Raw genomic sequence first — 12,483 nt, forward strand, 5'->3', positions numbered from 1 at the left:
CTACCAACGACCATTTCGCGGATACTGGCAGAAATAAAAAGCAATATAAACGCTGGACAAAGACCTGTCTCTTTTTTTGGTCTACTCCGTACTTTGCCGTCAGCCTGTGGGGTATTGCTGGTTTGGAAGCAGCATTGACAACAGTGAGCTGCTGGTTGCGCTGGCAATTATTCTCTCGACTCTTCACTGTTGTTTTCCACTCAATTATTTACCCATTCACCGAGAGACCACTCCTCTTCATCCCTTTCTGATCCTGGTCCCCCCCCTTGGAGTGCGTCTACGCCCGCGGTGCTCTTGTCTCCTTCAACCCTTCCTACAGTCTCCAAGCTCGTCAGAACGATCCACTGTTATTCGTCTGAATTGGCCTCCAATGGAGTGAGTCTTCGGTTTGGTGTCAGCCCTACATCAAAATTGCTAATAGCCATCACAGCTATGAGGTATCCGGTGCCCAAGGTGCGAGTTCTATTCAAAGTTTACCCTTTTATAACGAAACATGCACTGACTCCCTAAAGAGTGGCAGCTTCCTGGGTACGGTCGAACCGCGCCCAAGAGTGCCCTAGTTTCACCACCCCAAGTCGAACCGCCGTCTCGTAAGGCAACCCCGCAACTGGAGCCTCCAAAAAAGCCGCCGGTCGATTCAAAAACACCTAGCCCGTCGCGAAATGTCGTGGCTAACCGCGGAACGCCAAACGTGAGACGGGGAGCTCCGAGAGGTAGGGGAGCCTCTCCAAGAGGAGCTGCACAAGGCCACTCGAGCAAAATACTCCGGGACACCCCTGCTAAGGCAAAGTGGAGAAATGGAGCAAAACCAAGCGGTAAGAAAGAATCATCGTGATCACGGTGTCGCTTTGGGCTAATAAATCGGGATGATTTAGGTGTCGTGCAACTACCTGCTGCTTTTGGGACCTTCAAGCATGAGTAAGTGGCTATGGCCTTACCACGAAGTCGCTGTCCTGTTGATACTACTAGGTTCTTTGGCTTAGCAAGACTCACGGCATCTGTAAGAACGAGTAACTCTGGGCAAAAGCGAAATGAAGTATTTGAGGATATTGGCACGCGAACCGGTGCTTTCATCCAACCACCGGCTTATGGTGACCATGTTCGTATAACATTCTGTGCACTTCCGCGGACGACGCTGCTAAACAACAGGATAGATTATTCGAATATGGGGCGAACTGAGCCAGGTCGCTTCAGCAGAAGAGCAACTGAAAGCTATTATTGCCAAGTGCAACAGCTTCAAAAAGTCCAAGACGCGAAGCGACTGGACCAAGGTTCATGCCTATTCAACCAAGAAAGAGGTAGATGCCGAGTACAAGGAGAAGGGCGAAAACATGCTGCAAGAGCTTCGAAAGCAACTCGCGCTTGATACTGCCTTTCCTGAACAGGTCAGTCCTTTTCAAAGTTTTAAGTCTCCGCTCCTAATTATCTCTAACACAAGTCCGTCAGCTACTCTTTCTATGGCCGGAAGATGGCCCTTCTCTGCATGAATGCCTCGGTCCTGAACTGGAATCTCTTGACTCAATCCGCGCTAAATTTGGATGTCACTTGTTTGTTCCAAGAGACCTACCTGGCTACATATGTGCACTTGGAAACAATCATGAGAGTATGAAAAAAATTGCTCAGAGCATCAGAACTCTCTGGGCTGAGGCTGTGGCAAAGAGTAATATTAAAACTAAGATATATCTTGTTGAACCGCCGAGCCCGACTCAAATGAAGGGTAAGATCATTGTCAAGAAGCAGAACCAGCTGCACAAGCCCGTCCTTTGTGGAAACCGACTCAAAGGGCCCTGTCTAGAGGAATGGCAGGATCGTTTCGGATTGGTACAATCCAGAAACAGAACCCGTCTTCTGACTGCGATTGAGAGCTGTCTGAAAGGACTTTCTTTTGTTCGTGGACACCTGCGGATGCGTGTCAACCTTGGTACGTTTGTACTTGAAAGTTATCAGCTGCCGGAAGATAATAAAGGCTCGTATGGGTTTGAGGAATTCCGAGAGACATTGCTGCACGAGCAAACCAAGGGTCGACTAATTCCGGAGTACGTATTACCGTTGGTAACGCGTTGAGCATAGCTAAATTATGACTCCCGATAGGTTGAAAGTCGGCCAGTCTGAATTCCTTCAGAGATGCTTCGAAGCCACTGATTTATTCGAGCCCTACGACGGTACATCAACTCCGCTTAACAAAGCAGAGCTGGCGTACTCCGTAAATTTTGAATTCCTTGGTGCAGACAAGTCTATGCTTCGATTGGAAGCAGAGTTTTCAAAAACTCCTGGGGCAAGAGATTACCATACCAGGGAGCGCCGCTGGCTAAGGCCTCGTACAAGTGGCCAAACTGGAGACACGCAACCTCCTTTGCATGTCGCCTTTATTGACTTTGGACGGTAAGATCAGTTGGCGCTGGGGTAATATTCCGGTTGACTGACAGCAAGCAGTTCGGATTGGCAACTGGAAATAAAGTCACTCGAGTTCCACGAAACCTCATCAATTGACGCTGCTTTGAAGAAATTCTCACACTCAATCGGATTCCGGCGCACAGAAGACTTGGGAAACATCTCTGCGAAGCCGGAACGAAAGGTGACATTTCCCCCAAACCCGCCAGTGTCAAGGCTCGTGGAGAAATCCGCTATTCGATATCGAATCAAAGGCACGAATTACATATTTGAAATAGCCCGTTACGATGAGTACAAACGCGTGGACGTACCCATCGGCCAGACAGGGCTCACGATGACTGGTGGCATGTCGGACGTTCCCTATACTTCATGGGGAGCATCACTTTTCGAAGCAAACTGGGACAATTTGCTTGGGGGTCATGCAAACTTGCCTATTGGACATTCCGCAAAATATAATCCCAGCCTCGCCACCTTCTTTCCACCAAAAGAACCTTTGACAGCACTAGAAGACCAGACCAAAGGCCTTTGGGAATTCGTTGATCTGGTGAAGCAAGCGGCCGAGCTCTTGGGTCCAACGCGAACGTCCTCGGAAGATGCTGACAATGACGCTGTATCCAACGCGAGATCGGCTTCATTAGGGTTGTCCGCTATGAAAATTGGAATGGTCTCTTCTGAAACCCCTGCAAATTCTACTGGATATGGTGCTGCTGAGATGCTGAATGCAGATCTTGGTACCTTGTTTTAAGCAACCAAACGTGGTTATCGATGTATTCTGGGCACCCGGCGGGCTCTGACTCGATTGGGAGAACTAATGGCCTATAATACATTCGTCCCTGTTTTTTGTTGTTGTCTTCCTTCGTCACTGTCATTGTTTTATATTCGCCGCAACTTCATTTCATTTCATGTTCACTGTGAGAGTATATTCAACCAGCAGCCGCAGCCTGACCCGAAGATGCAGCACCCTCGCTCATCAACTTTTGCCTCAGAGCTGTCGAATTATTAGTCACACGTCGTTAATCATCAGAGAATGGAAAAAAAAAAAAAAGGAATTTCCCAACTAACCTTCTTCAAAGACCCGTTGCTGAGAGCTCTTAGTCTGCACAACCTTCTCCAATTCCGTCAGATTCGTATCCAGCTCCTTTACCTTCTGCTCGTAGAATTCAATCGCCTTCGCGGGTGTCTGTCAAGTGTGAGGAAATAATAATCAGCCACTAACCCCCTTATACCAAGATAAAGATATGTATATTTCTTCCACCCTACCTTCTCAACATAATACCCCGTCCCAACATCAACAAGCACATGCTCCCGATCCGCCAAGCGCCCCTTAACATACAACGAGCTCGTCAGCGGGACCAGAATCTCGTCCTTCCCCTGTGTACCCTTCTTCGCGGACCCGACGACGCCATCGTTAATGGAGCGCACGCAGTCACGGAAGCGCGACTGCGCGGCGCGCAGCTTTGCGTGTGAGGAGGTAAGGTGCTCGAGCTCGGTCGAGAGACGGGTTTGCAGAGCGCGGAGTTGTTGCGACGAGAGGGAGTTGATGTTTACTATTAATGGCGTCGTTAGTCTTTTTTTTTTTTATGTCGAAGATTAGACTACGGAAGTAGAGTAATTTTTAGAGAGATTGGAAAAGGAGGGGACGGGAGTGGGCGTTGTTGAGTATTTACCTGCGCCGGGGGGAGCATCGCCTTCTGATGCGGGGGTGTTTGGAGGAGGCATCTCTTTTTTTTTTTGTTCTGTTTGGAATCCGTCTCCTTTCGTGGCGAGGTGGTATCGGGGTTCGGTTAGAGGTGGAGTGGATATAGGTGTAAAAGGTTTCCTTGAGGAGGAGATTCAGAGCGAGTTCGGACTCGAGGGGTTGCTCAATGGTTGTGGGGGAAGTTGGTGGTAGGTGTTTTATGTCACTGGCAGTGCGTTGGGATAAAGTTGAAGTTGTGCCTTGTGCTCAAAGCTCGGACCAAGTAGGAATTGCCGAATGCGGATTAGCGCGATTGGTATACTAGTCGGGGATTTTGCTATGTTTTCGCGAAAATAGGATATGTAGGCTCCTACTGAGATGAGGTAACTGTATTAGGGAGTTATGTATGATAAAATAGGTGAGGGACGTAAAATAGTAAAACGGTACGCGGGGATTTGCAAATCCCGACACAATGGGAGAAGGGCCGGGGGAATGTAATCAAATGGACAGATGAGTACATAGTACAATTTATCTAGGTATGACTATCCGCTAATTGGTGACTTAGGTAAAGTCCCAAGGAAATAAATTGCCCGTTATTTAGGTTGTCCAGTCATCGTACCCAACTCTGTGATGCAGCGTACTTCGATTCGGAAGTTGACTACTCGGAAGATGACAGCGCCTTGAGAGACCCAACCGCTGACCGGAGGAAGTCACGGAGCCGCTGCTCATTGTCAGAGGCCATTTGAACAAGGAGAAATTGGCAATACCTATGTTAGCACAGTCAGTTGCTAGTAAGTAAAGCTCGAGGATATAAGTATGGACTCACAAGCGATGAATTTCGGTTGAAAATGTCAAGACTAGAGGGCAACCATATCCTAGACCGTTACTTAATAGCTCTGCTTGTAGCCATCCATTGCTCCAGACTGCCTCGACGGCCACCCTCAAATCCTCCGATGTTTCGCGCCCCTCGAACTGATTTGTGTCAACAGCGCCAGAATTGATGACGATTTCAAGGATGTGGGTTGTAGCCTCGTTTTCTAAATCTTTTGGTTGAGGTAGGCCCTTGGTAAAGCATTTACCGCTCAGGGATTCGAAGAATGCGATGGGATTACCGAAGAGGCGGTCGAAAACGATTTGCCGATCAACGGGCTTCCCTTGTTTTATGGCGGCTTGGACCGCCTGTTATAATATGTTAACATTGATATACTGTAAAGGGTGTGGGCCATGTACAATGGATAGCATACCTCGTTTAGTAGAAGAGCCTCTGTAAGGCTTCTAAGCAACCCGATGTGCCCACTGCTGCATCGAAATAAACTCTCCTGTAAATCATCAGTCAGAGAGACAGAGGACGAGATAATTTCCGCGGCATAGTCTGTGACGATATGTTTTGCTTCATCTTTCCATAGCTGGAGACCAACGGGGTCCCAAGGCCGGAATCCTTGCTTTTCACCTGGGCGCAGGGATATCTGGGCGTCTGGTCCAAAGGACATTGGGACCACCGAATAAGGCCTAAAATAAATATGTGGGGAGCTAGTGCCCGACAAGCAGCAAGATGTAAACAGAATTATGTATAGACCATGCCTCCATCCTCCAATACTCTTGAAAAATGCTGACCAAAGCACTTCGTCCCAGTATGACTGCTGTGCCTCATCAATAAGTAGAAAGGCCGGATAGATCCCCCAATCTTCGCCATGAACACCCGTTACCAACTGCAGATATCGATCGTAAAAGCCTACACGGCGGACATCTTCCTCGTTCCAGCCGGTTAGGGTATGAATGGGCATTGTTTTGCCATACTTCTTCAGCAGGGAGTTAACCGTAAGATTCATCAAAGTGGTTTTGCCAAACGCAGATGTGCCGTTAACCCTGATGAGATGGGCTCTTCTACTCGGCTTATTATCCCGTCAACAAGTTCCGCCCGGGGGATGGTGGATGGCGGAGTAGCTGGGCACATTTAGCTTGTAAGCTGACGGTATTTTTTAGATGGCTTCTTCTCACCTATAGGCTCAGTTACCAGCTACTGGGGAGTCGTCGATGGGGAATCCCTGTGACTAGGCACAGGATGCCCGCAGTTACGGCACTTCTCATCTCCCTGGGTTATACCTGGGCGGTGGAAATAGTATTCTGGATCGCATGGGCAAGAAAAGAGAAGAACCATGGACACTCCAACTGCAATGGCCGATAATGGTGATTGTGTGGTTTCGCTGACTCATTGCGAGGATGAAGCTTCGCGAGACTGATTTGAGGGGATGCCAAAACGGTGATGGTGAAGAGAAATGGAAAGTTGAAAAAATAGAAAAACAGGAGGGGTTCGAGTATTTAAGGTGAGAGGTGAGCCTTCTAGAACGAGGAAGGAAGACAACCTTCAATTCAGTCTAAGTTTTCTATTACTCGGCTGCCTCGCTGGTGCCATGTTCACCGGCGCTCTGGCCGATTTATATGGCCGCGAGAGACTGCTTGCGCTGGCTAATATTGTCTGTATTTATAATTAAAATTAGAAAATATAAGTTTATAGTATATCATGTTTATAAGAATATCTCATCACCCAAGAACTGCTTACATAAAACTAGGTATCCAGTGAATCTCTCTAGATACTTAAAACACACCAGCAGTGTAATCAATAACCTGCGCTTTCTCCACGATACCCTTCAAAGAGCTGACAAAATTCAGATGAGCTGGGTCTTTCTCGACATAGTAGTCTCTGTCTTCGGCAGAAGCGAACTCAACCACAAAGGCATGAGAAATTCCGCCCTTATGGAAACGATATCATCAGCATATAAGGCAATAAATGGTGGAGAGAAAACTTGGGGATACCGATGACATACCTGAAGCCCCTCGGGGGAGTTATCTACCCCACCTGAGGAAGACACGATATACGGCTTTTGAGAAGTTGGATGGATACAGTTATCCTTGAGACCTAGCATCCGTGTACAGACCTGTTCAAGAATGAGCATTAAGTTGCTGGGAGATAAGTAAGACCTTGTGGAACATGGATGGTTGGTTGACGCACGTCGTTGACGACCTCGGCGCTAAGGCCGGCTTTTAGCTGGAAGAGGACGATGTGTGTAATGGACATATCGGAAGTTAATGTAAGTACCAGCCTATGGAGATGTTTGGAGAAAATAAGAAGGTGGGCTGACGGGGGTCTTGATGTTAGTTATGTAGTCAACGTCAACAACTGATTATAAAGCAGAGTGCAAAAGTGGGGTGGTTCGAACCTGATTTCAAGAATCCCACGGTTGACACAGTCGCAACGGAAATCAGAATCCAGAGATTTAAATATTATTTGGCGAAAGGCTATAGGATTGTTGTTCTCGATTTAGAAGGAAGGAGCTTGTAATGGCTGATTAGGATGGCGTCTTGGGTTTCATGGGATCGGTTCCTTTGGGTTCTTATGAACGGGTATGTCTGATATCCATCAGCTTCGGCATACTGCATTATTTATGCTGTGTAGCATGATATGAGCAGACCAAGACTGGGCCATTTTGTGAGTTTGAACGAGTGTGATATAGATCCTCAAATTCGTAATTATTTCCATTGTCTGCTAAACCCAGTCTTTGGGGCATCTCAAGTATATCCAGGCACGTCTTGAGTCTAAAGAGCTAACGGCCCAAAAGGTACATGGTATTACTTTATAACAAATCCCGAAACATCAGTCAACAGAATTCTGACTGAAAGAATAGAAAAGGAAGAAAAATAAAGTGCAGAGCTATCAAACTCGCCTGACCATCGTGACCTCGTGAGGCTACTAAGACGCACTAAATGCAGACAAGTCGGCATAAACGAAACAAGAGAAAAGAAAACAAACACAAAGAGGTGACAGAGAGTTTTTAAGAAGGTAAGTAAATGAGGCAAGAGCCAAAAGATGACAACACACGCCAAAGTTATAGGTAATTAGGGCTTAACGAATTTGGTGTCAGCGTCTGGTATGTTCTTGGAGATGGTCTGCCCGTCCAAAGGCCTTCTCACAGTTTTACGCTTTGCATGGATAGGCTTCGGGTGTGATATGGATTGACTTAATGTGGCGGATGAGATCGCCAACACGTGAAAATTGTCTGGTGCTGGTACAGCCCTCCCATTTAAATCTGAAGGAGGGAGAGGAAGGGGCATACTCCGAGGTGTGTCTGTCACTGATATCCCGAGCGATGTTTGGTTGATTCACGACGATATCGTCCATGGTTCTTTCATCCGTGGAGTCCTGTAGGACCGGAGCGAAGGGAGTGAATGAAGGTGGATAGTAGTAGGTGGTCGTTTCCAGTGGAACGGCTCGTGTTTGGCCATGGTCCAAGGTAGCAGATTGTCGAACGCAAGGAGACTTGATTGTGGTCGACGAATCCATATTGATTCTGGGACGCATCGGCATACTCATGCCTTGAACGACATCAATTGGCTCGGTAAGGGCCACTTGTGCACCTGCGTTATTGTTCGGGATGGAGAAAATGCGCTGGTTGGACAAGAACGGATTGATAGAATTGCCATTTCCCACCGGCTGAGGAGGGCTAACAGACGGCTCCATCATGGGCAGAGGTTGAGTAGTTTGATATCATAAGAGAAATGGAAGCCAACCCAGTTATAAGAGATGGGAAAAGTAGGAGAGACAATTGGATTATATATTAACTTCGGTTCAGCAGAAATCTCTCGTGTTTGTGCATAGACTCTCTGCCATCCGCACTGACGGAGCGGGCTACTTCCTCTACTTCCTCTACTTCCTCTATTTCCTCTATTTCCTCTATTTCCTCTATTTCCTCTATTTCCTCTATTTCCTCTATTTCCTCTATTTCCTCTATTTCCTCTATTTCCTCTACTTCCTCTATTTCCCCTACTTCCCCTGTCAATGTCAGCAAATGTTTAACGCCTGTGATAGATAGTTAGGATATTCCTGCAAACTCTATATCCCAAAGTGGTTCGGTCTAAAGTGTCTTAGGGAAGGGTTTGTTTATCTAGGTTGCACATCCGTAAGATCTTCTATGTACCTCCTGGAAAACGGGCCTTTTTAATCCCAATGACTCCTTATAAAAGCAGGCCTGGTAGGTTCCTACTGCCATCCAAGATCCTCATCCTTTTCCGACTCTGTCCTCTTTTTCTTGTTCATCCTCATAGATGCCTAGCTGATAGGCATGGAACGGTGAGGCAGAAGTATAACTCGATACGGCTGTAATGATGCTTGACTAGAAACCAAACGGATCCAAAAGATCGTGACAGACTGATTGGATAATACGTTCTTCTACACCATGCACCCAATATTGGCTGGACAGTATGTCCGCCTCCTGATAAATACAAACAACTCTTCTTTAGCTCGATTCCCAATCTACTCGCGCCGGCGCATCTCAACAGCCCCAGGCTTCACCATATGCTGCGAGCACAAATGGTCCGACTCTGGCAGAGCCTCTGACTTGAGCGGGTGACATTTGACGTTTGTGCCGAATCGCTCGTCGCACTGTTTGAACAGCTCGGGCTTTTTGCAGCCGCATGAGTATGTGCGGTAGAACTGGGTGCACATTTGGATATGTCAATTGATGTATTGTTCGAGTGGTTTTTCTGGAGACTGGTTTAGCTATGGGGTGTCAAGGTAGATAGATAGGGATGGATGGACGAAACTCTTGCGTACGTATATCCAGTTTTTTGCCTTCTCTTGCGAAAATGGGAGTTGCTCCAGCTCGATCAATCGACCGCCTCAAAAGGAACAGGACCTACGTTCTGTATTTTGAAGATTCAACGATGATGAGTGCTTTGAGATCGGGTAAGTCGGAGACGTTGACGCCTCTACTGTTGATTCCATTAAGCGCCGGGCAAAGTGTGATCATCAGCATGGCCCGCTCGCATGCATTCTTGACAGCCAATTAGGTAGTTTAGTAGTAACCAATACCCTCATGAGTGGGTAAAACGAAGCCGGAAGGTCGAATAGGGCGGGTTGTTGGGTTGTAGGTACCAGTCAGTGCCTCTTTCTCTCCTACTAGTCTACTCGTCTAGGTACAGCCAAGTAGCTACTATCGTATCCATCAGATCTCAATTCAAATGAAAGCTAGACATGAAAATTGAACTCGTCGCATCGTGATTCTCATTCATACACTCAACAGTTGACAGAGGGTATCTGAAGAAAGCTCATTCTGTAAATCCATCCACATCCCCAGAATCAACACGCTTCGCTTAGACCTGAAAATATCCATCCATTGTGTTCCAATTTCCAAACCATAGTAGAACAGAGCTCACAGTTATCAGCAGCAACAAGTAAAACAATCGAAGCAACACTCGCAGGTCTCACCGCAGAGCCAGCAGCAGAATAGCGTCGCCAGACTGTTGCAGTTCAATCGATCCATTAGCCACCTAGTCTGTTCCTCGTACGCCTTCTAGCAGGGGGTTTGACGTACCAGGTCATACAGCAGCCCTTGTCGTCTTTCTTCTCTTCTTGGACGATGATTTGCTGGGGTGGAGGCTGTTGATATTGCATCTGTAGAGATCGGTGTTTAGTATCTTGACTTTCGCCGGGCGATCAGGTATGGAAAGTAGAGTGATGAGGGTGGTTGTTTGACTAACGGGAGGGGCCTGGGGAGGGTATCCACTAAATTAAGAGACCAATTAGCGACGGTGTTCTTATAATAACGTGGAATTGACATACTAAGGCTGCTGCTCGTAAGGGGGCTGTTGGTAGGACATGGTGGTGTTAAGTTTCTGAGTAAACTTTGATCGGTAACTAGTGACAGGTAGAGAATATGGTACATACGACGGAAGGAACCTAAGTAATATAAATAAGTCTGTCAAGATACAAAATAAAGCGAATTAGCGCTGGGTAGGCAGCAGCATTTAAATAAGAATAGTAATGATAGCTGGGCTGAGCGCCATGCAATTGCCATGCATTAGGCCGCTAGGCGAAGGACAAGCGCGATATTGAAGTCTCGACCAAGAAGTCGCTGTCCAATGATAAGGGGCGTCCAAGACTTGCGTCGCAAACTGGTGTCAGACTGGTTGACGTCGCTTCGTTAAGGCTGAAAGAATATGTAGGAGCTATTGTTGCGATTCTATTGGCTACGGTATGAATGCGTTTGTCTTGGGCTGGCTTATTCAGTTGTCTATTGAATAGCATCATTTGTCTCATGTTTAAATGGAGGTAATCATGGTAATATCTTGGAGTAAGCTTAATCGTCATAGACCTCTTCATATGTTTCCTCATATTCCTCTCTTGCCTCCTCGAGCGCCTCCTCTTCGCTGCTAGATGCGTCCGAGTCCTGCGCGGCTAGTTGCGCCCTCTCGTACTCTTGACGAGCTTCTAGGACATCCTCACGGTCGCTAGAAGAGACTGAGCTTCCATCTGCAGTCTCATCTGGTGGCAGCCCTACAGGAGGAGGAGCCGTAGCGCTGCTATCCGCCGCCGCCGCGTGTCTTTCATCGTCCGAGTCGTCACCTTCGCCGGTCATGTTAGCAAAAGCTTTCATATCAACAAAGGGGTTAGGAAAGGATTAGTTGAAAGNTTTGATGACCTACCAAGTGCATGTCCAATAAGAGCACCCCCCACAGCCCCAACAGCAAGACCACCTGCCGCGCCCATCATCATCTTCTTCTTGTCATCCTTGTCCGAGTTCGGGTCCTTGACCTGTCCCGGTGGATAGTAGCCTGCTCCAGCCGGCGGGGCCATTCCAGGATTCTGTCCGCCATAGTACGGATCTGGTTGTGGATATGCCCCTGTGGCGCCCCCGTAGTGAGGTACCTGGGGAGACGGATACTGGCCGTAGGGAGCGTTGTTAGAGGGCGGCTCCCACCGAGAAATGCCGGTAGCCTGTTCGATATAGTACCAGCGCTGGCTGGTTTGGTCGAACTGAGCCACCCAACCGGGGGGCAGGGGCGGGCCAGCTTGTGGGTTCATCGGCTGAGGAGGAGGAGCATATTGGCCGGGCGCTGGGTAAGGTTGGCCATAAGGCTGAGGAGCACCATAGTTTGGATTCGGGGCAGCCCCATAGCCTGGGTCGTAGGCAGCTTCAGCCACGGACGATCATGTCAGTCATTACTGAAACATTAAATTTTGGGAAATTATTGGGACGGGAATGCCCGAATCGGAGCCCCAGGAATTGAATATGTGGCAGTGGCACTTGTCACTCACCACGCTCGCCCTCGGCTTCCTTCTCCTTGTGCTTTTCTTTGTTCTTATCGTCGTCGCCTGTGAGCGAGGCCTTGAGATCCTTGAATTCCTTGGCAAGGTCCTTGAGGAATGACATGATGGGCGTTGGGATTGAGGGAGAGGTGGTGAGGAGAGTCACTTTCGCTGCAGATGACAGTAAACAAAGAGGGGTCTTGGATCTTCCGCCACACCGTCAGTCTTCATTGTGGCACGACTCTTAAGTTCCAGCATGTGTGGTGGAGCTACATAATTCTGCTGCCTGCAAGCGACCAAATCAAGGGAGGAACCCATCTGCCAAGGTGAT

The 12,483-nt window shown here is 47.9% G+C and overlaps 7 protein-coding genes across 7 annotated transcripts; 1 reads left to right on the plus strand and 6 right to left on the minus strand.

The window, feature by feature from the left end:
- Positions 1–109: 109 nt before the first annotated feature.
- ASPSYDRAFT_190859 (uncharacterized protein) lies at positions 110–3,136 on the plus strand (the record flags this gene model as incomplete). The annotated part of the gene is made up of 9 exons (XM_040843639.1): positions 110–375; positions 431–453; positions 513–815; positions 876–918; positions 970–1,099; positions 1,155–1,385; positions 1,447–2,036; positions 2,092–2,382; positions 2,434–3,136. The coding sequence occupies exons 1-9, from the start codon at positions 371–373 to the stop codon at positions 3,134–3,136; spliced, it is 2,319 nt and encodes a 772-aa protein (XP_040707272.1). The 5' UTR covers positions 110–370.
- A 178-nt stretch (positions 3,137–3,314) lies between these two features.
- On the minus strand, positions 3,315–4,110 carry ASPSYDRAFT_25545 (prefoldin subunit 5; the record flags this gene model as incomplete). The annotated part of the gene is made up of 4 exons (XM_040844176.1): positions 3,315–3,379; positions 3,454–3,571; positions 3,652–3,938; positions 4,059–4,110. The coding sequence occupies 4 exons, from the start codon at positions 4,108–4,110 to the stop codon at positions 3,315–3,317; spliced, it is 522 nt and encodes a 173-aa protein (XP_040707273.1).
- A 463-nt stretch (positions 4,111–4,573) lies between these two features.
- Positions 4,574–6,352, minus strand: ASPSYDRAFT_38024 (uncharacterized protein). Its single transcript, XM_040845620.1, has 4 exons — positions 6,068–6,352; positions 5,314–6,013; positions 4,896–5,248; positions 4,574–4,836 (listed from the first exon to the last, which is right to left on the minus strand). The coding sequence occupies exons 2-4, from the start codon at positions 5,851–5,853 to the stop codon at positions 4,728–4,730; spliced, it is 1,002 nt and encodes a 333-aa protein (XP_040707274.1). The 5' UTR covers positions 5,854–6,013; positions 6,068–6,352; the 3' UTR covers positions 4,574–4,727.
- A 56-nt stretch (positions 6,353–6,408) lies between these two features.
- ASPSYDRAFT_38026 (Dabb family protein) lies at positions 6,409–7,231 on the minus strand. The gene is made up of 4 exons (XM_040845621.1): positions 7,080–7,231; positions 6,895–7,005; positions 6,630–6,820; positions 6,409–6,545 (listed from the first exon to the last, which is right to left on the minus strand). The coding sequence occupies exons 1-3, from the start codon at positions 7,143–7,145 to the stop codon at positions 6,665–6,667; spliced, it is 333 nt and encodes a 110-aa protein (XP_040707275.1). The 5' UTR covers positions 7,146–7,231; the 3' UTR covers positions 6,409–6,545; positions 6,630–6,664.
- A 700-nt stretch (positions 7,232–7,931) lies between these two features.
- Positions 7,932–8,585, minus strand: ASPSYDRAFT_63302 (uncharacterized protein; the record flags this gene model as incomplete). The annotated part of the gene is made up of 1 exon (XM_040850231.1): positions 7,932–8,585. The coding sequence occupies one exon, from the start codon at positions 8,583–8,585 to the stop codon at positions 8,043–8,045; it is 543 nt and encodes a 180-aa protein (XP_040707276.1). The 3' UTR covers positions 7,932–8,042.
- A 1,333-nt stretch (positions 8,586–9,918) lies between these two features.
- Positions 9,919–10,723, minus strand: ASPSYDRAFT_25549 (uncharacterized protein; the record flags this gene model as incomplete). The annotated part of the gene is made up of 5 exons (XM_040844177.1): positions 9,919–10,035; positions 10,138–10,222; positions 10,438–10,517; positions 10,604–10,628; positions 10,686–10,723. The coding sequence occupies 5 exons, from the start codon at positions 10,721–10,723 to the stop codon at positions 9,919–9,921; spliced, it is 345 nt and encodes a 114-aa protein (XP_040707277.1).
- A 133-nt stretch (positions 10,724–10,856) lies between these two features.
- On the minus strand, positions 10,857–12,421 carry ASPSYDRAFT_38031 (WW domain-containing protein). Its single transcript, XM_040845623.1, has 3 exons — positions 12,162–12,421; positions 11,549–12,037; positions 10,857–11,468 (listed from the first exon to the last, which is right to left on the minus strand). Exons 1-3 carry the CDS (start codon positions 12,274–12,276, stop codon positions 11,203–11,205), a joined length of 870 nt encoding a protein of 289 aa, XP_040707278.1. The 5' UTR covers positions 12,277–12,421; the 3' UTR covers positions 10,857–11,202.
- Positions 12,422–12,483: the final 62 nt, after the last annotated feature.

The sequence above is a fragment of the Aspergillus sydowii genome (genome assembly GCF_001890705.1).
Source record: "Aspergillus sydowii CBS 593.65 unplaced genomic scaffold ASPSYscaffold_1, whole genome shotgun sequence".
Taxonomy (NCBI): domain Eukaryota; kingdom Fungi; phylum Ascomycota; class Eurotiomycetes; order Eurotiales; family Aspergillaceae; genus Aspergillus; species Aspergillus sydowii.